At 50.6% G+C, this 22,183-nt stretch overlaps 2 protein-coding genes across 7 annotated transcripts in view; one reads left to right on the top strand and one right to left on the bottom strand.

The window, feature by feature from the left end:
• Positions 1-22,183, top strand: part of LOC135290638 (serine/threonine-protein kinase PAK 1-like) — a 172,553-nt gene that overhangs the window by 42,170 nt on the left and 108,200 nt on the right. The gene's annotated exons all lie outside the window — the stretch shown is intronic.
• LOC135291027 (uncharacterized protein DDB_G0290301-like) lies at positions 7,943-20,842 on the bottom strand. Of its 6 annotated transcripts, XR_010353900.1 has the most exons (7): positions 17,414-20,842; positions 16,640-16,774; positions 16,027-16,362; positions 15,610-15,741; positions 10,258-10,321; positions 9,515-9,563; positions 7,943-9,126 (listed from the first exon to the last, which is right to left on the bottom strand). XR_010353900.1 is itself a non-coding variant. In XM_064405010.1 (6 exons), the coding sequence occupies exons 1-6, from the start codon at positions 12,458-12,460 to the stop codon at positions 9,049-9,051; spliced, it is 993 nt and encodes a 330-aa protein (XP_064261080.1). In that variant the 5' UTR covers positions 12,461-13,219; the 3' UTR covers positions 7,943-9,048. The 6 variants fall into 6 exon arrangements, 4 of the variants coding, with proteins under 4 accessions (XP_064261080.1, XP_064261082.1, XP_064261081.1 ...); XM_064405010.1 differs by lacking the exons at positions 15,610-15,741; positions 16,027-16,362; positions 16,640-16,774; positions 17,414-20,842 and adding exons at positions 10,971-11,262; positions 11,674-12,009; positions 12,287-13,219; XM_064405012.1 differs by lacking the exons at positions 15,610-15,741; positions 16,027-16,362; positions 16,640-16,774; positions 17,414-20,842 and adding exons at positions 11,190-11,262; positions 11,674-12,009; positions 12,287-13,219.

The following is a 22,183-nucleotide window of genomic DNA, read 5'->3' as shown; positions in this document are numbered from 1 at the left end:
CAATCCCTCTTGTCCCTACTCTTTTTCCCCCAACACCTTCCCTGCTCCTTCCCTCCTCAGATGTCAATCCTTCCCCTAAGCCTGCCTTTTTCTCCAGAACCTTCCTTGTCAGTTCTCTATCCTTTGAAACCCCATTGGTTTACTTAAGCCTTCCCCCTCTCTTAAGATCCTCTATTGGTTTACAGATTGTATTTCCCCACCTTGTGTTCCACCCTCAGTCCTCTCGATTGGTTAACAATTGTATTCTCCCCCAAGACCATCCCTGTTTATGTTATTGCCTGCCCTTGGGTCAGGGTCTTGGGACCTTGGACTTGGGGAGTTTACCATCAAATAAAGCTACGCCTGTTCCGACTCCAGGACTCGTGCTGCTGCCTCTTTTTTCATCTGCGCCGAACCTCTGCTGGCAGCTGGAATTCTGCGGGGTCTGCCAGGGGGATCTGTCACACCCCTGTTTTCTCTGTCGCTGGGCTGGGGACACATAGCCTCTACACCGCAACATCTTGTCCCTCAAGAGAGTCAACAGCCCCTCCCAGTTTGAGATCAGCAGCAGCCTTGAATTGGGGCATCCAAATCTTTGAAAAATCCCAACCTTCTCCTCCAGCCGAGCTTCCAGCTGTCCCTCACTCAGTCAGTTCCCATGAGGTGTCCCACAACAGCACAGGGAGGCCCACAAGACCCTGCTGGCAGCCTGGCTGCCCTGATTCAGACACATTTTCCTTTCTTCCCACAGTTCGGCAGCTTGAACAATGGGAAGGGGCCCTTGTTTGGTCAGCAGTGAAGTGTGCGACTGTACCTTGCTGGCACAGTGCCCTTCCCAGGCTTCAGAATTCAGGTGGGGAGGACAACTCAGCACAGGCAGGAGGAGAAAAGTTGAGCTGCACCCCTGGGGCACCATTTGTGTATTTGCAAATTCCCTTTCTTCAGGGGCCTACATGCTGTCCTTGTCACCTCAGGGGTGACAGCTGCCAGCATGGAGGCCTGGCCTTGTCATTGTGCAGATGAAAGAACTGCTGCCAAAACAAAAGGCAGAGAGAATTCCTTCCTGGGTTTGGAGCCCCCTGGACAGGACCCATTCTACTGAGCAAGCAAGGCTGAACAGCCCCACAGCCCTAAACACAGGTGCAAAGTGTCCTTGTGCCCATCACCCTCGATCCAGCAGGGCTGCAGAGAGGACAAACTCTGACCTTTAAACCAAAAGGGACAAAACCTTGTACAGGGCCTGACCTGGAAGGCCTGGATGTGATGGCCTCTCCCAGGGAGAGAGACCAGAGGCCCTGTCAGTAGAGACCAGGACTGTTCCCAGGAAGCCATGGCAAGGTGCCAGGAGCAGGCATTAGAGACAGGGCCAGGGAGATGTGATGCAGGTGGCTGAGGAAGAGCATCATGGAAATGTAGAAATTGAAACTAGGAAACAGGATTTCCTTTGTTCTCTGACAACATGGGCCTGCATGGAGGGAAGGCCTGGTGTGTCATCACAGTGTTAGAAATGAACTTTTAGATACACTGAAATGGAGAGACAAAGAAGTGGAGGCAAAAGAAATCTGTTTATTAGTAACAATTCACCTGAGTTGCAGGGATGCCTTCTTTCCCTCAAGAGCCAAACACACACACTCTCCAAAAAAGGACTACATTTTATCCCCTTTCTTGGCCAGGGGCAATCCCTGTCCCCTTTCCCATTGCCTGGGTACTTGGGAATTTCTATTCTCTCCTCACCACCTACTTTTCTGTCCGCATTCCTCTGATCCTACTTCCTTTTTGGTCAGGTCTTTAACCTGGCTGCTTTCCCAGCTCACAGCAACACCCAACAAATTAACTGGAGCAAATCCAACCCAGAAGTAACAACACACAGAACCAACAACTTTCATTTTTTTACCTAATAACCTTTTGGGTTCAGCAAAATATTACCTCATCGCTGACAACATGGTAGAGGACTCTGATGTCACCAAGCTGTGGATGGTGACATCAGGCATTGCTGGATTGTGACCTCACCTTCTCTCCCTGCTTATCTTGGGGTTCCAAGGAGTTTCAATGCCTTTTGTGCTGTCACAGGGGTTGGAGGCTGGTGTCAGAGAGCAGTGGGCTGTGACATCACAGGGGGATGCATTGTGACATTGTGCCCCTCAATTCCAAGGAATACTTTTGAAAACTACCTCCCAAAGTGAATCTTTCTCCAAGCAGATGGACTGGCAAAACCCCTCATGTGATAAGACAGATTTGTACTCTCACAAATTTGTTTTTCCTCCTAAGACCTCTGAAAACCTCTATTTTTTCGGATTTTCTTTCTTCTTTAGAATCTGTGAGCAGAAGACAGGAATATTTTTGCCGGTTGGAAAAATGCCATAGTAATGTGCTGTTGATTAGGCATGCTCTTGTCCTTACCACAAAAAAAAGACACTGAACAAACTGAAGCACCAGGGATTTTGTGAGAGCAGATGGGAGAGACAAAATCTGTTTCATTCTTTAAGTTGTCTGGAATAATTCTGCAAGTTTGCAAAGTGCACAGAGATGCAGTCACTACAATGAGGCCATTACTCTCATCTGGCATCCCTAAGCCTTTGCCTCAGTTTTCAGACAGTTCCTAAGTGAGGGATACATGCAAGATTTATCTAATTAGTAAAGGTAAAGATTCACTTAGAGTTTGATGTGTGGGGATATCTGCCATTCCAGAAGGCATGCTGAGACCAATTTCTTTGGTTTCATTCCCTCACAGAAAAAAAAAAAAAAAAAAAGATGAGGCTCTTTCTGTGCCACGCTGTGGCAGCTCTGCCCTCTCAGCCTTTGCCTTGAGCCCTTTGGTTCTTTTCCCTGAGCCTTGATCCCCATCCTCAGCCAAGGGCCCCTGGAGCCCTTTCCAGGGCTGCAGGAAAAGCTCCCTCAGCCATGACCACGGAAGAGCTTCTGGAAGAGTTTATCCTCTCTTGCTGTCTCTTAGTCAGAACTGGTATGGATCAACTTGAAGTTGTAGAGGAACAAGTTTTCAGGGACTATTCCTCTTCAAATTTGTTTTGTTCTAACCCAGAAGGAAGACAAAGAGGAGGTTTTCTGCTGGTGCTAAGTTATGCTTGCGATTAGTGTAATAGTAGTCATTAAGTTGGGGGAAGCAACAAGTGCCGTTCAGCGAGCATTTAACAAAATACAAGTTAGGACCCAGCCCAAAAGATCCCGGAAGTGATGCAGTTTCACAGGTTGGTTTTGCCCAGGAAGTTTGTCTTGTTTGCTGTTTCTAGGAACACCTCTACTTCCCGGCTGAAGATCAGCAGAACCAGTCTGGGAGCAGGACAGCTGCCAGCAGTTTTAAATTGAGATGTGATGATCGTTTTTCACTTAGGCTCTGTCACCTTTGGCTTAGATACAAGAGGCTTTCCTTCCTTTTCATAATGGGTATGTAGTGGGCCAAATTTTCTCTTTCCTTTTTATAGAAACCCTCCTAGAGTTGAGATGGAGCTGGGCGAGAGCCAATGAAATTTTGAATTGCCACCATAGTTGCTTCTATTGACAATTTACTAATGGTGGTGCCTTGTCTGCATTCTCATCACAAGTGACATGTTGAGAGACCAAATATGAGTTAAAGAACTATATTTTATTTTTTTAATGCAAAAAAAAAAACCAAACAAGTGGTGTAGGAAAACTCCTATGGATGTCTAATTTTTCTCAACATAAACTTCTACGTATTTGAAATCATGTTAACCTTCCCAGCTTTGCCTTGGGAGGTTTTAGAAGTATTATGATCTGGCTACATTTTTCAGATTTCATAATAAGGAACTAAAGAATCCTAAGAGAAAACAAAAAATGTCCCATGAGGAATGGTTCCCTTCACCTTCCCCAACTTATTTTTGCCTGCAATGCTGTCACCTCAGCAGCAGTGCCATCATGGCAGTGAGTCTGAGAGGTGGCAGCTCTCTGGCCCACACGGTGCTGCTGGCAGAGCCGGCTGCTGCCTACTCAAGGCTCAGGCAGGCCCCTGAGCTGCCGAGCTGCACGGCCAGAGCCATCTCGATGCTGCAGTGCAGGCCAGGGGCGCCGCTCAGCCGGAAGCTGCAGGACTTGCCGGAGGGCAGCGCCGTGAGCTGGCAGTGGCGCGACTGCGGCAGAAGCGGCCAGGCCGCCAGCACCAACATCTGCATCCAGCGGGTGACTTTCTGCAGGTCCAAGTAGGAGCCCGTGCAGAGGGTGTCCAGCAGGTACCACTCCTGATCAGTGGGCAGCTGGCCACCAGCTGCGTGCAGGAAGCACGTGTGCCCCAGCAGCTGCTCCCCGGAGCACAGGCACTCCAGCGCCACACGGATGCGCCTGGCTGGCGGCCACTTGCTGCTCTCCAGGCTGAAGGAGTGGCCGGGGGGTGGCCGCAGGATGACCAGCGTGCGGTAGGTGCTGCTGCTCTCCTGGACGCTGCAGGCTGCAGGGCTGGTGTCCGTCCCGGCAGCTGGGTGCAGCTCCGGCATGAAGCTCCTCTTGGAGAGCACTCGGCACACACCAAGGAGCTCGTCCACCAGCTCCTGCAGCACCTTCGTGCTGGGCAGGCCCTGCTGCAGAATCACAGAACAGCTGGGCTTGGCAGTGACCTTTAGGGACTACCCAGTGTGATCCCACAGCAATGAGCAGGGACATTCCAATGAGATCAGGTTGCTCACAGCCCCCTCCAGCCTTATCCCAGATGTGCCCATTGGTGATGGCTTGGGCACAGCCAAAATGCTGCCACCCCTGTCTGCACCCTTGTCCTTCTCACGCTCACTCACCTTCTCCTTGCTGCTGAACATCAACCTCACAATATTCGTCTTGCTGCTGGATTCCTCTTGTGTGCTGTGTCTGGCAGAGCCACACTTCCATCTCATGACCAGCCAGAAGGCCAGAGGGAGCAGAGGCAACCACAGCAGCTGCCATAGACCAACAAAAAAGCTTTCCATGATGGAATTGTTTCCATCAATCTCCTGCAGGAGCCGAGTCATTTCCTGCAGCAGATACTCCTCGCGCTCTTGCATCCTTTGAGCTTCATTCTTTTCAATTTCTGGATTCCCCTTCTGCCCAGCTATGGTCAGCCAAGGCAGCCACAGCAGCTGTCGTACAGAAAGGAGCAGATTTTCCATGATGGAATTGTTGTCATCCACCTCCTGCAGGAGTCGAGTCATCTCCTGATGAAGAAATTCCTCGCGCTCCCGGATCCGCCTGACCGCGTCCTTATCGATTTTCATGTCCGTTTTCAACCCACTGGGGGTGAATAACAGGGCCAGGATGAAGGCCAGTGTTGGAGACATGGCCTGGTGGGAGAAAGGGGGCTCAGCATGTCTGGCTGGGAGGGACCAGGGGCTGGTGACACCTGCATTGTCCCCAGAGCCTCTCTGGGCACCTGCCACATTGAGAGCCCCAAGCCCCACTTCCCTCAGCCCTGGGGACAGTGCCCTGCCCTGAGGGTCCCAGCTCTCACTCTGGCTTTAAATCCCCAGGGCATCTTTCCCAGCTCCCATCCAGCCCAGCATTTTCCCTGCATGTGCACTCACTGGCTGCCAGAATCCAACTGCCCAGAGCTGCTCCTGACACAGAGGTCAGCGTGACCTCTCCTCTGTGATGTCACAGCCAGCAGAACCATGTCACTCGGCTGCCAAGCTGGCCGTGCCCCTGCTCGCAGCTCCCACTGTGACCCAAGCCCTGGCATGTCCCAGCCCCCAGAGCCCTAGCCTTGGTCCCCACTGCCGGCCTCAGCGGCTCCTGGCCATCCTCACCCTGAGTGCAAAGCCAGCCCCAGGAGCCCCCCAGGGCGCTCTGGATCCAGGCTGAGACACCCTCAAGCCATCACTGAAAGGGACATGGATGGGGACTGCAGCTGGATCTTCCAGTGCTCACCACCCCTGACTGTGCTCCAGGTGAACCCAAACCTCAGCAGCTGCACATTGAGCACATTGACCTTTCTTGCCCATCCTGGAACGCGGTGTTCCCACATCATACACGAGCCCTTTGCAGGGAGTGACCAGCTCCCAGCTGATGTGCTACTCTGGACTTACTTTCTGTTTCCCAGCAATGAACTTAATGGATCCACTCATGAGAATCCAAGCACATCATTTGCTTCTCAGGAGCTATTAAGGAAAAAACCTCCACTCATTACTAGTTTTTGCACTGAGAAGGAGGTGCTGACAAGCATAAGGCACAGAGAGAGTCCTGATATAAGAATTTCTGAGCCATAGGGTTCCACACGTTGCTGTTCCCAACTGTTTTGCTCATTTTTTTAGCCATTTCTGGATGGGGGTTGCTGCTGACAGGGTAGGAAAATTTGGAGAAACGAGGGTGCAGCAGACAACCAAAACCAAGAGGGAAGACACTTAGAAATACAGAGCACAAGAGAAGAACTTGGAGATGGCTCAATAGAAAATGCCAGCAGCAGTGCCTGGAGCCCAGAGCTGCTCACTGCCACCACAGGGGCTCCTCAGTGCCTTGCTGGTTTGTGTCTGATCCCTGCTGGGCTCCCTCTGCCCCTCCAGCAGACACAGCCCTGCCTGCAAAGGGCTCCGTGCTCTGGTGTTCTCAGCTTGCTGCAGGCTACATTCTTAGCAGCACTGAAAGAAGAGGTGAAACAAAGAGCCCTTTTCTGTGCTGCCTGCAGCTCGGAGTGCCCGGAGCCCGGGCCCGTGAAGAGCTGCTCCTGGCGCTGGCTGTGCTCAGCCTGCTGTGCCAAGTGAAATAAATGGGCAGGAGATCTTTCTCCTTTTTTAATGCCTTTATTAAGAAGAATCAGCTCAGGTGGGGAGAAATCAACGGGTTGCGCCCACACCGCCGTTGCTCCCAGGCGTGGCACGGAGAAGGAGGATGATGCAGCTTTGTCCACTGGTCTGCAGACAGAGCTGGGGACTCTGTCCTCACGGGAGAGTTGTGGAGTCCTTACTTGTTTGTTTAACACTCCGGGATGTCTTCTTAATCAGTATCTTTTCAGGTTAGGGTGAGAAGCAAAAAGGTTCAAGCAGGTACGGGACTATGCTCCCATCCTTAGACGTTACTTAAGTCACTTTTTGGCTTGTGATTTTAGGGGTTCTTCTTGTAAAAACTGTAAAACTGTAAAAAAGCCAGGGTGCAATGCATTTCTCATTTGCATGTTGGCTCTGGTGTCACTGGCCATTCTCTTTACCCTGGAGGGTTTCTCTTGGTGTCTTCTTGGCAAGCGGCCAGCATCAGGGAAACAATAGTTAATTACCGGCCATTAACGGGTGATTAAAGACTTTTTCTTTGCCAGCACACCCAAAGAAGTCTGACCTGGTTTGACTTGTTTTTTTTTTTTAACTCTGAAACTTAAAAAAAATACAACTTTCTATTCATAACACCAAGCAGCCGCGGCCATGGAGACACATGCGGGAGCTCTGCCCGAGGCCGGCAGCGGCCAGGCCCAGCTCGCAGCTGCGAGGACGCCGGCAGCCTGTGCCTGAGCCGAGGCCGTGGCGGGGGGTTTGCGGACAGGGCTTTTGTGAGCCGGCCGGAATGTGCCACCTCCCGTGTGGGCCCGGCTGCGGCAGAGGCAGCGGGAGCGCGGTGGGGCCGGCAGCGGCGGGCAGAGGCCGCGGAGAGCAGCAGCCCGGCCAGGCCCGCTGCGGACCGGCAGGGAGCTCCCGGGCAGCCCTCGGCCGTGTCTGTGCCTGCCGGGCAGGAGCCGCGGCAGGAGCCGGCCATAGCGGCAGCTCGCCGTGCCCGGGGCCGCGGCCGCAGCTCTCCCCGCCCGGCCGCAGCAGCAGCCGCTCGCCTCCGAGGCTCCGGCGCTTCCCGAAGAGGACGGGCCCGGCCCCCGGGACGCGCTGGAGCCCCGCAGCGAGAGGAGCCGCCGGCGCCGCAAACGGCAGCGTGGATGGCGCGGCCTGAGGAGGAGCAGATGAGGCTCTTGCTGGGCCACGCTGTGGCAGCTCTGCTCTCTCGCCTGCGCCTTGAGCCCTTTGCTGCTTTTCCCTGAGCCCTGATCCCCGTCCTTGGCCAAGGCCCCCGGAGGCCTTTCCTGGTCTCCAGGGAAAGCTCCCTCAGTCACAGAATCACAGAATCACTGGGCTGGAAGACACTTGCAAGATCATGGAGTCCAACCCATGCCCTAACAGCTCAACTAAACCACGGCACCTAGTGCCACATCCAGTCTTGTCTTAAACACTTGCAGGGATGGTGACTCCACCAGCTGCCTGGAGGGGTCTGTCCCAGGAAGAACCAAGATAGCACTGGGGCCTTCTACTCCCTGGTGCTTGGAGCTCTGGAGGTTTGTCTTTCTGCTTAGGGAAAGGCCATGGAGAAGTACTGGGAAAACTACTCACTAATAGAATAGGCTATAGAGCTACAAATATATGTGCAAAGAATACAGAAAACATAGAAAAGAAAAATTACAAAACCCAAACAGCATCAGCGAGGTCTTGGGCATGAACACATAGATTCAGATGGTCTTCTCAGCCCTATTTCTGTGTATTTATAAGAACCAAAGGAATCCTGCTGGAGCCTGTGGGGAGATGGGTTTGAGAGGCACAAGTTCATTCAATTTTTTCTCCTTGGGGCAGCTCCTGTTGCTAACGTCAGCTGAGCCTGTCTCCAGCCTGATGCCTCTGATGGTTGCAGGCAGAAGACAATGACACTTCCAGGGACATGACTTTCTCCAGTGCTAGCTGTGAGTCAGAATAAAAACTCCAGAAATCACAACACCACTGGAAAATTCCCTATTTTTCATTCTGTAAAAAAGCTCTGTATCCACTTCTGAATTGTCAGTTGTTTGTTAAGGATGGGAAGTTCTCGTTTATTATTTTTTAATGTGGTGTGGAATTGGGTAAGCGTCTCCTTCCTTCACAAACTCCAGCCCAAGTTGCCTTTGAAATATGGCCCACTGGCAGTTTTTGCACAGCCATGGTACTTCTGGATGAGAAAGCAAGGGCAATGGTATTTGCAGCCAAAAGCCAACAAAGCCTGGGACAGCCAAAGCATCCTGTGGAGATCCAGGCCTCCAGCTGTTACTAGAAATCAGCAGAGTTCCAGCCAAATGGTTCTGTGTCACTAAGTGCAATCTCTTTGCCTGGATCAGAGCCTTGCTCAACAGAAAAAGCAGAAAGATCAACAAGGATGCTCCCAAAGGCGCATGACATTGTTTTTACTTTGCTCATCTTGTTTCAGTTTGCAATAAACATTGTGCTGATGACAGGGGGGAAAAAAAAAGAAAAGAGGTTTATGACAGGTCCATGACATTCCACAAGAGGAATCACTGGTGTGCATTTCATAGACCTGTCTCAATCCTATTAAAGAATTGTAGCCCTGATTTAAAACAGACAGGTATGAAACAACCTTTGAGAGACAGAAGCTAAAATGGGTTGTGGGTTTTTTTTTAAGAATGCAGAAAATTACCCAAAGGGTGTTGTTTTGTGACATTTTAAAATACACTACATAAAAATTACCAACTGCAATAAATTAAGAGTTAAAAAAGAAGTACTTTGGTATATGAATAACTAGAAACACAAAATTATGGAGATGAGAATGCATGTTTTCATAAAAACAATGAAATTACAGGACTGTTGACATTTACCTCTCCTCCTGTGGTATTGTTGAGTGCTCTAACCACATCTCCAAAAGACCTAGAAACAAAACAGAGGCAGAGAAAGGAGAAGCTGTTTAGCTCTTGGAGTGAAAGCCAGCCCACACAGCAGATGTCTCCTGTAAATGCCCAAAACCTGCAGGATGCAGGAGGGCTCTGCCACAAGGCAGATGATGCATTTTCCTCTGAAGTGCACGGGCACTGGGCCTGTTCCTGAAGCACTGGGGTTCACTGCCTCAGCTCCTAAAGGGAGGTTGTTCTTTCATCTTGGGTTTCAGTTTCTAAACTGTGTGGTTCCTCTCCTGACCACAGAGTATTTCCTTCCACAAACCACAGGAAAGAAATGTTCCTAAGAACTATTATCTGACAGCTTTGATAGGGGGTAGGTTGACCTTTCAGGCAAGCAAGATTCTTCTTTGTTCATTAGTGTGTCAATATGATTTTCAGACATACAAAAACGCTAAAGAAATTAACACAGAGCTGTCCTATACTTCAGAGAGAGGAGATATTCCATGTTCTGTTCCTTGATGCAGGCAAGACCTCGACAGCATGGAGATGTCTCTGACAAAGCCTTCTGAGCACACTCCCAAATTCTGAGCAGCACTGAGAGATGGGACAATCTATCCCCAGGGTGTGAACATATTTCCATCTGGCCTGACTTCATGCTGGATAGAAGTTCCACCAGAAAAACTCCTGGCCCATGGCTGTGCAGAAGTAACTGCAGTTGGACTCACCCGCTGCTAATGTGTTCCTGTTCCATGTATTTCATTGCGGGATTTTCCATGGTCACCATTCTCCCTGAGGGAAACAAAGTGCAAGATGCTCACTTTAAAGCAGAGATGCCAGCTTCCAGGAGATACAGAAGGCAGCCCCACTGTCTGGGGCTCTGAGTCCTTTGTGGTCAGCTGGGTAACAAAAATAACAACCACAATAGCAAAAAAATGAAAAAAAACCAAAACAACCCACTAAAAATAAGCAAAACAAAACAACCCCCCCCCCCCCCCAAAAAAAAATATCCCCAACCAAAAAAACCAAAACTCCAAAACCAGTAAACTTCTGTGAGGTTTATTTGCTCTGATGACTAGCTGGAAGTCTGCAGTCTAAGGAGAATATAGGAAGCTAAAGATTCTGTTCAGTTTGGCCACTGGCACACAGGACTTGTCCAGATGATTTGCTAGTCCACAGCCTTCATCTGGTTCAAGAACAATTCCTGCGTCAGCCTTTAGCAGAGAGGGAAGCTCAGGCAAAGCCAAGTCAGTCCAAGCTGCCCTCAGAGGCAGCAGGAACACCCAGAGCGCTCTCTTAATGCCTTGGAGCAGAGCACTTCCTCTGGGGAGTCCTGAATGTCTCCAGTGGGACACCAAAGTCAGGAGGAGCATTTGGTACAGCTCTGCTGACACCTGCACAGAGTAAACTGTCCCTCAGACAAGAAATACACTAGACATACCCAGCATCTCCAGGTACCCCTTCTCAGTCTCCGGTTTTGGAGCAGCCATGCCGCTGTCAGAACTGGTGATGAACAAACAGCCCCAGCTTGAGTTCCCAGGTTTGACAGAATAGATTCCCCCAGGTAATGCTGCTGCAGCAGCAGGTTTAACACCAGAGGCCATGGTGTGCTGAACCTGTCGCACTTCTGGTGGGGACAGTTCCTGTGCCTCATACCAACCTTGGGGCCCTTCATTGCCCATTGTTTGCTGGAAGTCTTTGCAGGCTGCCAGGTGAGATGTCGACACTTGCACCTCAAGTCAAAGAGAACAAAGCAGTCAGAGACTACAGCTTGTCCCTGTCAGCCAAGAGTCATTGACTGTGAGGAAAGGGAAAGAACCGATTTACAAGGGATACAGACAGGGATTCAGTCCTCCATCTGGGTCACCATGTTCCACTGTAAAGAAACAGGGAGAGCAGAAACAGGCCAGCAGGAATCAATTTGGATGACTGCTGGCCAGAAGGCCACAGGACAAGTCCCACTGTCCAGGGCAACAGCTGAGATTCAGCACAGCAAGAAATGTCCTTCAGAGAGACTGTGATCCACACTAGAGCAGGATGGCACTCAGAGGCACGGCCCCACTCCCTGCTGCTCTGCAGTGGAAAGGCAAGAAGGGCAGAAAGCACCAGTTTGGTGACTGCAGTGGCTGTCCTCCCTCACTCACTTGATTTTGTAGACCCTGAAGGAGGGGATTAACTTCCTCTCTGACAATTTTCATTTCTTCCTCCAGCCTCCTCACCCTTTCCTTGTTCCTATCCTCAGATTCCTGCAGCTCCGCCTGCACATCTTCCTTGATGGTCTGTAAACAACAATGCATGGGAAGTTTCCTGAGTGACGTGGCTGCCACTCTTCCACTTACCTGTTTTTGTTGATCGCCCCTGTGCTGGTGGAGATGAATCTCCTCTTGAATTCTTCTCATGTCTTCCTTCTTCCTCCTCTCCACTGCCATGATGGCACTCTGAGCTTCGGGCAGCTCTGCTTGTGGCTCTGACTTGATGTTCTGTACCCACAAATGCACAGCAAGTGACTGCGAGCTGCCATCAGGCTCAGCTTTTTCCTCTTGCAGCTTCAAAAGCACATCTATTCAGCCACTTCTTTCTGCTTCCCTACCCACCTCTGCTTCCACTGCAAACCTCCTGTCCCAGTGCTGATCTCTGCAGATTCCAAGGCTCTGTGCTTTCAGTGCCTGTGGGACTCCTGGCCTCCTCAGGCCCAAGAGCTCTGTTTTATGCCCCTCTTCCTGCCCTTCCCTCTGTCACCTGGCCAGTCAGGCTTACCTGGCCATTCTGCTGTGGCTCTTCCACCCGCTTCCTGAGCTGCTCTTCCTGGTCTCGAGCTGGGAACAGCTCTCCCTGAGCCTGGCATGGCATCTCTGATAAAGCCATCTGCTCCTGCTTTTTCTCTACAGGAACGTGCAGAGAAAGCAAGACAAGATGGTTTTGACTTGCCATGTGATATTTGAGGGCCAAGACTCAAAGGCTGATGGGCTCATGCAGCGGCGGCGGCTGACTTCCTCAAATTATCAAAGTCCCGGCTAGCTCGGCCAGCACCGCCGGCAGCACTGGGGGCACTCTCCCACAGGAACAGCTTCTTCCTGAGGAGAGCGCCTAAGGCTTTTGCCTTGGGGACAGAGAATCCGCAGAGCAAAGGTGTTGTAGAATGGCTGCAACCCACAGCAGGAAGAAAAGACGGAGCCTCGACGGTGGTGTAAACGGGGTAGGTTTATTCAGGGAGGGCAACCGCCGAGGATCTCGAATAACCCGAGACCGACAGGAGATTATATACTAGGGACAAGGACCAATCGTAGGTAAGAACAGGGGAGGAGCAACACAATTGACAACAACGGGAATCCAATGGGGGAGAACTGGGGTGGAGCCCTGGCCTCTGATCCAATCCCTCGATGGCCTTTACTGAAAGTTCTGGAAGAAAAGGGGTGGCCACCGGGTGACGGACAGGGGACCAGGGAGGGGCTAACAATGATACAACGGAGAACTGGGAGGGGAAGAGGGTGACTGGCGGGGAGATCAACACTGCAGGAGAGAGAGAGGGAGGAGACCCGAGCAAAACCATGGGGAAAATACATACAGAAAATTACAATAAAAATTTAGAAAAATTAACACACTACTACAGGCTCACACATTCCCAAAGCTCTGTGCTTATCTCCTGGGTCACTCTCTGCCCATGGGGAGGCACAGATTCCAAAGTGACCCTGGCACTACAATCAGGGGCCATCTGGCACTGAAGCTCCAACAGCCTGTCAGGCAGCTGACAGGGAAGGTGTGGCATTCCTCAAGGCTCTGGTGAGGGCCTCCCTCTGCTCCTGCCATGTCCTCTTTGTCTTTCAGTAGTGACTGACACCCAGCCCTGTCCCACAGCTCCATCCTGGCTCTGCAGGTGGCTTCCTGGCTGAGCTCACCCTTTGGGAGAGACACTTCTGCAGTTCGCGTTCTCCTCAGGCCTGCACCAGCAGAGTCACCAAACACCCCTGAACCATGGAATTGTTCCACCTCTCTACGACAGGCAGAAATTTGAAGATTTAACTGGGGACTTCTGGGCCGAAGAGGCCAGAGGAGGTGAACAGCTCTGAGGGGAAAAAAACCACCGTATCCGGAGGGGGAAACATCTCTGCCTGATCGGAATTGGTCAAGAGAACATGTCACTAATCCTCTCCTGAAAGGGATGCTTTAGGTGAGCTTTGCACCTCCAACTCCTTTGTGCCAGAGCTGGGAAAATTCAGTTATGTAAATGTTACATAGATAGACAGATAGAAACACAGAAACATAGACATATAGATCTCACTGATACAATCTCTCTTTACTCTCCTCTCTGCTGCTGCACACATCAACACTTGGTAGCCAGTGCCCTGCTCAGCAGCAATCCTGAGATTGCTGTCCTATTGCTTCAATAAACCACACTCTTGGGGAATCTGGAGTGCGTACGTCCTTATGGAAAGTGATCTGATCCAGAGCATTGCACTGGGAACTGCACTCTTTGCGCATCTGTGCTGGAGCAAGTTCTTCTCTTGGACTCGACCACACTGACAACTCTAAAGTGGCTGTAATAAGACATAAAGCCCAGCCCCTTCCAGCTCCTCTGATCTCTCAGGACCAGCAAAATACAAAGGTATTGATATCCTGCTAAATTCCCAAACACAACACACACTGATTCACTGGGCTGCAAAAAGGCACAGGCACTGATAACCTCAAACTGGTCTGTAATGCCATACTGTCTATCCTGGAACCACAACAGCTTCTTCTGCACCAAGGTGCCTGCACCGAAGGATGAGTTCACAAGCAAAAACGTTCCATTGTCCAAAAGTGACACCTAGGGAATCAGAATTCTAGCAGATCCAGTCCAAGTACCATAAAAGGGCAAGAAATAATGAGGAAATGTGCCTCAGAAAGGAGGAAAAGAAAGTGTGACTGGACTTGCACTCCAAGCACAACAAAAATCAGAAATTAAAAAAAATAAAAAAGGCAAAAAGTCACACCTGAAAGTGACTAAAACATTTGGAAGCATTGATGAAAAGCTGAAGGTTCCTCATGAGACTCCCCTTGTCCAGGCTAAAGCTCCCTCAGCACCTCCTCCCTGGCCTTATGCTCCACACCCTTGCCCACCTCCCGTCTTCTTCTGTGCACACGCTCCAGCCCCTCAAGGACTTGCTGCTTCACAGGGCCCACAACTGCACACAGCACTCACTGCAGCTGCGGCTGCAGCGCTGCCCAGCACAGCCCGACGCTCACTGCCCTGCTCCTGCTGCCCCTCTGCTGCTGACACAGCCCACCATGCCCTTGGCCTTCTTGGCCACCTGCCCACAGCCTGGCTCTTGCTCAGCTGCTCTGGACCAGCAGCAGCCCTGACTCCTTTTGGCCCATGCAGCTCCCCAGCCACAGAGTTGCCCATTTGACTTCAAATACAGCATCCTCCATTTCTAGATGTCCTTCCTCTTTGGAGCGACACAATACAGCTCTCAAGGACTTCCAGCTTCACCCCCACTCCAGGCTCCAGTGCACTTTCCAAATCTGAAGACTTCACCGCAAAAGGGAGCCACAGAAATTCGCCCATTCTGCCTTTTGACTCAGCAGAAGGCTTCACAACTACGCGCTTCCTTCCTTTGGCCATACAGGACAAGAATGGCCCCCCACTGCTCCATGGGCAGCACAATCATCGCCTTGCAGCTTATCAAAAGCCAAAAGAGAGCTGGGCCAAAAGAGTCTGCACGAGTAAAGAATTCCTCAAGAAAATTGCAGAACACTTCCACAAGCCAAACACACCTTTCCACGAGGGAAAATCAAAGGAACAAAGCCCTGGGACTGCCAGCACCGCCACCTGTGCCCTTGGCCAATGCACTGCAGAAGCCCAGACATAGAGCTGCACTCAGCCAGGCAGCCAAAAGCTCACCCAGAGCCCCCAGCTCTTCGGTGCCTCAACATGACAGGCCAAAGGCCAATTGCCAGCTGGCACTGCCTGCAGGAAATGGCTGCGTCCTGCAGGACTCCAGCACTCCGCCTCCTCGGCCAGCAACAGCAAGTGCTGGCTGCTCAGCAGCTTGCACCTCTGCCTTGCCCTAAAGACAGCGCCACCCACAACTGGCACTTACTCTCTTGGGATGATCAGGCTGGGCTGTGACCACGGCTGGGCGCATGTGGTTATCCTGCTCATTTTGCTCCTTTTTGGCATCTTCTCCAGGAGCAGAGGGAGCCAGGGGAGAGATGGCTGTTGCTTTTGTCACCTGTGGCAAGAGAGAAGCATGAGGGACAGGCCGTTATCTACCATTTCTAACCTCATTTCTCCTGGCATTTACAACTACATCTTGTAAGGAGAACTCGTCAACTGTGTTAGCAGTGGGATTCTCAGTCACTCCAACCCCATTAAAATTGGCCAATTCAACAGAACACTATATAGCTACAAATTTGATTTTCCTTCTTGTCTGCTATCAGCAAGCAACCTTGTCTCTGCAAAACGGAGCGTTTATTTCTTGCAAGGTGTCTGCAGTGGATGTCCATCTTTCACTCACTTGCTTTTGTAGAGCCCAAGGGAGGCGGTTAAGTTTCTCTCTGATGATTTTCATTTCTTCCTCCAGCCTCCTCACCCTTTCCTTGTTCCTATCCTCAGATTCCTGCAGCTCCGCCTGCACATCTTCCTTGATGGTCTGTAACCAAGAATAAACACGCTGTTTAATGAGTGGAGTGGCTGCCACTCTTTCACTTACATGTTTTTGTTGATCGCCCCTGTGCTGGTGGAGATGAATCTCCTCTTGAATTCTTCTCATGTCTTCCTTCTTCCTCCTCTCCACTGCCATGATGGCACTCTGAGCTTCGGGCAGCTCTGCTTCTGGCTCTGCCTTGATGTTCTATACACACAAATGCACAGCAAGTGACTGCGAGCTGCCATCAGGCTCAGCTTTTTCCTCTTGCAGCTTCAAAAGCACATCTATTCAGTCACTTCTTTCTGCTTCCCTACCCACCTCTGCTTCCACTGCAACCCTCCTGTCCCTGTGCTGATCTCTGCAGATTCCAAGGCTCTGTGCTTTCAGTGCCTGTGGGACTCCTGGCCTCCTCAGGCCCAAGAGCTCTGTTTTACGCCCCTCTTCCTGCCTTTCCCTCTGGCACCTGGCCAGTCAGGCTTACCTGGCCATTCTGCTCTGGCCCTTCCACCTGCTGCCTGAGCTGTTCTTCCTGCTCTCGGGCTGGGAACAGCTCTCCCTGAGCCTGGCATGGCATCTCTGATAAAGCAATGTTCTCTGGCTCTTTCTCTACAAGGACCTGCAGAGAAAGCAACAGAAGATGGGTTTTGACTTGCCATACGATATTTGAGGGCCAAGACTCAAAGGCTGATGGGCTCACACATTCCCAAAGCTCTGTGCTGATCTCCTGGGTCACTCTCTGCCCATGGGGAGGCACAGATTCCAAAGTGACCCTGGCACTACAATCAGGGGCCACCTGGCACTGAAGCTCCAACAGCCTGTCAGGCAGCTGACAGGGAAGGTGTGGCATTCCTCAAGGCTCTGGTGAGGGCCTCCCTCTGCTCCTGCCATGTCCTCTCTGTCTTTCAGTAGTAACTGACACCCAGCCCTGTCCCACAGCTCCATCCTGGCTCTGCAGGTGGCTTCCTGGCTGAGCTCAGCCCTTGGGAGAGACACTTCTGCAGTTCACGTTCTCCTCAGGCCTGCACCAGCATTCCTGCCTTTCTGACATCTACACTCTTGTTAGAAATCCTGGTCATTCAGGAGATAAGGATGCGTGCAAAGATCCTCTGACATCAGAGAACATTTATGGTTCTCTGGACCTCAGTATATGGAAGAGGACCAAGGTGTTTCTTCTCCTGTCTTTTGTCAGCTGAGAATTGTGACCAGCAGTAACAGAGACTCTCATAAGACCCCATTAATGAATGCATTTACACACCCCTGGGGATGCCAGTGAAGGAAACCATGTTGTTAAAAATAGAACAAGGCCAATTTTCAGAAAGTGGTTGAAAAAGGCTCTCGTTTATTAAAACAAGCCAGAGAGGACAGAGGACCTGAGATAAGCTCAGAATCCACACACAACAGCTCAAAATCTAGAACAACATCTTAAGCACACGTTGGGTTCTTCCGCAAACAAACCGCACACGAACAGGAATAAACCCGAAAGCACCCCGAAGAACTCAAAGCCCCCCTTTTCATAACAGTCCCTGGTCCAGGATTGGTGGGTTTTGGATCCGCGCACCGATTGGTGGAATTTGGGCGCTTTGATTGGTCCTTACTGATGTTCATTTTGGACCAATCATTTCCCCAGGGCATCGAGTGATTGGTCAGTGCCCTGGTCCAATCACTTTCCACCTCCAGCCCCCACCAAGTCCTGGACACTTCCCTTCCCCCACAATGAACAAACCCCCCATTCTTCCCCAACTTTATTAAAATGAAACTCATACCAATGTGTCATGTAATGCCTGTATGAGCAAAGTCACCAAACACCACCGAACCATGGAAGTGTTCCACTTTCCTAGGACAGGCAGAAATTTAAACTGCGGACTTCAGGACAGAAGAGGCTGGAGGAGAAAAACAGCTCTGAGGGGAAAAAAACCCATGTCTGAAGGGGGAAACATCTCTGCCTGCTCAGAATCAGTTGACAGAACATGTCACTAATCCTCTCCTGAAAGGGATGCTTTAGGTGAGCTTTTCACCTCCAACATCATTGGACCAGATCCAGGAAAATTCAATTATGTAAACGTTACAAAGACAGACAGACAGGCAGACTGACAGATAGATAGATAGATACATCTACTATAATCTGTCTTTACTGTTCTCTCTGTTGCTACACACATCAGCACTTGGTAGCCAGTGCCCCCAGTCAGCAGCAATCCTGAGATTGCTGTCTTGTTGCTTCAATAAACCAGACTCTTGGGGAATCTGGAGTGTGTAGGTCCTTACGGAAAGTGATCTGGCCCAGAGCATTGCACTGGAAACCTCCCTCTTTGTGCATCTGTGCTGGAGCAAGTTCTTCTCTTGGACTCAACCCCACTGACACTGCTAAAGTGGTTGTGATCAGAAATGCTGCCTACCCCCTCCCAGCTCCTCTGATCTCTGACCATCATAACATCACCCTAGGACATTCCACCCCTTATCCCCATATCGTCAACTTACTACCAAACCTCATGCATTTTATTCAAGTAAAAACTTCCATCTGCTTCCCCCAAAACATTACAAGCAATCCCCATCGTGCCCCTGTCACGTAACCACACCGGAGCACTCAATCCAGGTCCCAGACTACAGAGCTGCAGGATTCCTCACTTCCATTTTGCTGACTCAAAACTCCATCTTTCACTTGCTCGGACCCTTGACAATGACACGTTTTTTTCTGTTTCACATCTGTATGGTTTAATGTACAGACAATGGCAGTAACATCCAGCAAACAGTGATATTTGCATATGATTTTCACCCCACAATCAGATCTCCCTGAGGTACACATTGTGTTGTTCCATCTCTCCGCATTATCCACCATGTGCAACCTGGTCCCTGATCAAAGACAATCCCGCAAATGGGTTTGTCTACTTGAGGCAGAATTGATCCACACCGTCTTCCCTAACAAATCTCTGACATTTACCACTGGGACTTCATCTGTTATATCCAGGGACTCAGACTGGGCAGGACCTGCTGAGTTGTTGGAACCTCGGATATTAACTAACCAGGTGACCTTTGCTAAATGCTGCTCCCAGTTTTTGAAAGATCCCCCACCCAAGGCTTTCCACTGGGTTTTTATAGTCCACTGTACCTCTCCACTTTGCCTGCAGCTGGTGCAAGGTAGAGGATATGGTACACCCACTCAGTGCCATGTTCCCTAGCCCAGGTGTTAATAAGACTGTTCTTGAAATGAGTCCCATTGTCTGACTCAATCCTCTCAGGGGTACTATGCCTCCACAGGACCTGCTTTTCAAGGCCCAGGATGGTGTTACGGGCAGTAGCGTGAGACACAGGGTAGGTTTCCAACCATCCCGTGGTGGCTTCTACCATTGTGAGCACTTGCCTTGGTGTGCCTGGGGCAGTGTGATGTGGTCAATCTGCCAGGCCTCCCCATACTTATACTTGGACCACTGCCCACCATACCACAGGGGCTTCACTCGCTTGCCCTGTTTGATGGCAGCACACGTCACACAGTCGTGGATAACCTGAGACATAACTGTCCATGGTTAAATCCACCCCTCGGTCTCGTGCCCACTTACAGGTGACATCTCTACCCTGATGGCCTGAGGCATCATGGGCCCATCAAGCTAGGAATAACTCTCCCTTGTGTTCCCAATCTAGGTCTGTCTTGGACACCTCTATCTTTGCAGCCTGGTCTACCTGCTCATTGTTTTTGTGCTCCTCATTAGCTCTACTCTTGGGGACATGGGCTGTCGGAACCCAGAGCATCTCTCTGGATGCCCTGGATGTCTCAAAGCCCTGGCAGGGGCTCGGAGACCCTGGCAGGAAGCCAAAGACACCTGAATGTGAGGAAATGGGAGAATTTCAGGCCTGAATGGTGAGGGGATGATATTCACTTGATAAAACTTGAATTATAATGCACTGTACCAGGGGGTTTTATATGTTGTACAGGGGGTTTGGAATTCTGTACATGGGTCGGGAGTCCCAAGATGGAGGAATTTGGGCGTGCCCTGTCCTTCTTCTTTCTTCTCCTTGGCATCTATGTTCAGGATGATGTTGGCATGTGTGGATTGCTTAATAGGGAAAGTGCACTTGCCAACAAGGGCGAAAAGTGTTGGAAATTAACGGTAAATATCTTATACGAAGTTTTTACTATAAAAGAGACAACCGCCCTGTGGGCGGGAGAGAGTGCCCTTGGCTGTCTTGCTGATCAGACCTCAGCTGGACAGACAGAAAAACTTTGTAGATAAGGAACAATAAACTCAACTGAAGACCAAAAGCAAGAGTCCAGACTCCTTCTTTGAGAGCACGGCCTGCCCAGAACCACCTTTTCCCGTGCTGGGGCAGAGACAACTGACAGGTGACCCCAGCAATGGGCATCTACCTGATGAACTTTCACAGGTATCCTCCCTACCCTGGTAGCAATGTCTTTCCACTCTTCAGCAGCCCAAACTGGTTTTCCTCTATGCTGCCAGTTAGCCTCCTTCCACCTCTCCAGCCATCCTCATGGAGCATTGGCTACCATCCATGAATCACTGTAGAGATAGAGCTTTGGCCACTTCTCTGTTTCTGCAATGTCCAGGGCCAGTTGAACAGCTTTAAGTTCAGCAAGTTGGCTTGATCGACCTTCTCCTTTAGTGGCCTCTGCGACCTGTGGTGTGGGGCTCCATACAGCTGCTTTCCACTTCTGATTCATTCCTATGACGCGACAGGAACCGTCAGTGAAAAGAGCATAGTGTGTTTCCTCTGCTGGCAGTTGGTTGTATGGTGCAGCTTCTTAAGGCCATGTCACTGATTCTCTTTCTTCATCTGTGACACCAAAATTTTCACCTTTGGGCCAATTTGTACTTACTTCCAGCATGATTCAGTTTACCAATTTGGGCGCACTGTGTGATAAGAACAATGCACTTGCTCCATGTAGCACTGGTGGCATGGTGGGTGGATATAACCTTGCCTTTGAACATCCACCCCAGCACCGGTAGTCGGGGTGCCAGGAGGAGTTGTGCTTCGGTACCAATCACCTCTGAGGTGGCCTGGACTCTTTCATAGGCAGCCAAGATTTCTTTCTCTATTGGGGTGTAGTTTGCTTCAAACCTTGCTTCAACTCCAAAATCCTAGTGGTCAAGCCCGAGTCTCCCCAAGCACCTTCTGCCAAAGGCTCCAGAACAAGCCACGGTTCCCAGCTGCAGAATAGAATATGTTCTTCTCATCCCGTCCTGTCCTGGGCCAAGACTGGGCCAAGACTGGGCCAAGGGCTACCACATGAGCGTTCTCCTGCTTAATCTGGGCAAAAGCTTGTTGCTGCTCAGGGCCCCAGTGGAAGTCATTCTTCTTGCAGGTTACCAGGTAAAGAGGGCTCACGATCTGACTGTACTCAGGAATGTGCATTCTCCAAAAGCCCATGGCACCTAGGAAAGCTTGTGTTTCCCTCTTCTTGGTTGGTGGTGACATAGCTGTGATCTTGTTGATGACATCCACAGGAATCTGACACCATCCACCTTGCCATTTTACACCTAGGAACTGAATCTCACAAGCTGGTCCCTTAAATTTGATCTTTTGGTGGTAAAACCAGCTTCCAGAAGCATTTGGATGATTTTCTCTCCTTTCTCAAACACTTCTGCGGCTGTGTTCCCTCACACAATGATGCCATCAGTATACTGTAGGTGTTCTGGAGCCTCACTCTTTTTTAGTGCAGTCTGGATCAGTCCATGGCAGATGGTAGGACTGTGCTTCCACCCCTGGGGCAGTCGCTTCCAGGTGTACTGCACTCCCCTCCATGTGAAGGCAAACTGAGGCCTGCATTCTGCTGCCAGAGGAATGGAGAAAAATGCATTGGCAATATCGATAGTGGCATACCACTTTGCTGCCTTGGGCTCAAGCTCGTACTGCAGCTCTAACATGTCTGGCACGGCAGTGTTCAGTGGTGGAGTCACTTCATTCAATGCACAGTAGTCCACCATCAGTCTCCATCCTCCTTCAGATTTACGCACAGGCCAGATGGGGCTGTTGAAGGGCGAGTGGGTTTTGCTGACCACCCCTTGGCTCTCCAGCT

The sequence above is a fragment of the Passer domesticus genome, chromosome Z, assembly GCF_036417665.1.
Source record: "Passer domesticus isolate bPasDom1 chromosome Z, bPasDom1.hap1, whole genome shotgun sequence".
Lineage (NCBI taxonomy): Eukaryota > Metazoa > Chordata > Aves > Passeriformes > Passeridae > Passer > Passer domesticus.
This window is presented reverse-complemented; position numbering and strand designations above follow the sequence as displayed.

Excerpts from the sequence above, each read along its gene's own strand:
- LOC135291027 (XM_064405010.1), bottom strand. The coding sequence starts at position 12,460 with ATGGCAAGTCAAAACCATCTTGTCTTGCTTTCTCTGCACGTTCCTGTA. Across the intron at positions 9,564-10,257 it reads CAGGAACACATTAGCAGCGG|GTCTTTTGGAGATGTGGTTA; the intron begins GTGAGTCCAACT and ends TTTTGTTTCTAG. Across the intron at positions 9,127-9,514 it reads ACAATACCACAGGAGGAGAG|CACAATGTTTATTGCAAACT; the intron begins GTAAATGTCAAC and ends CCCTGTCATCAG.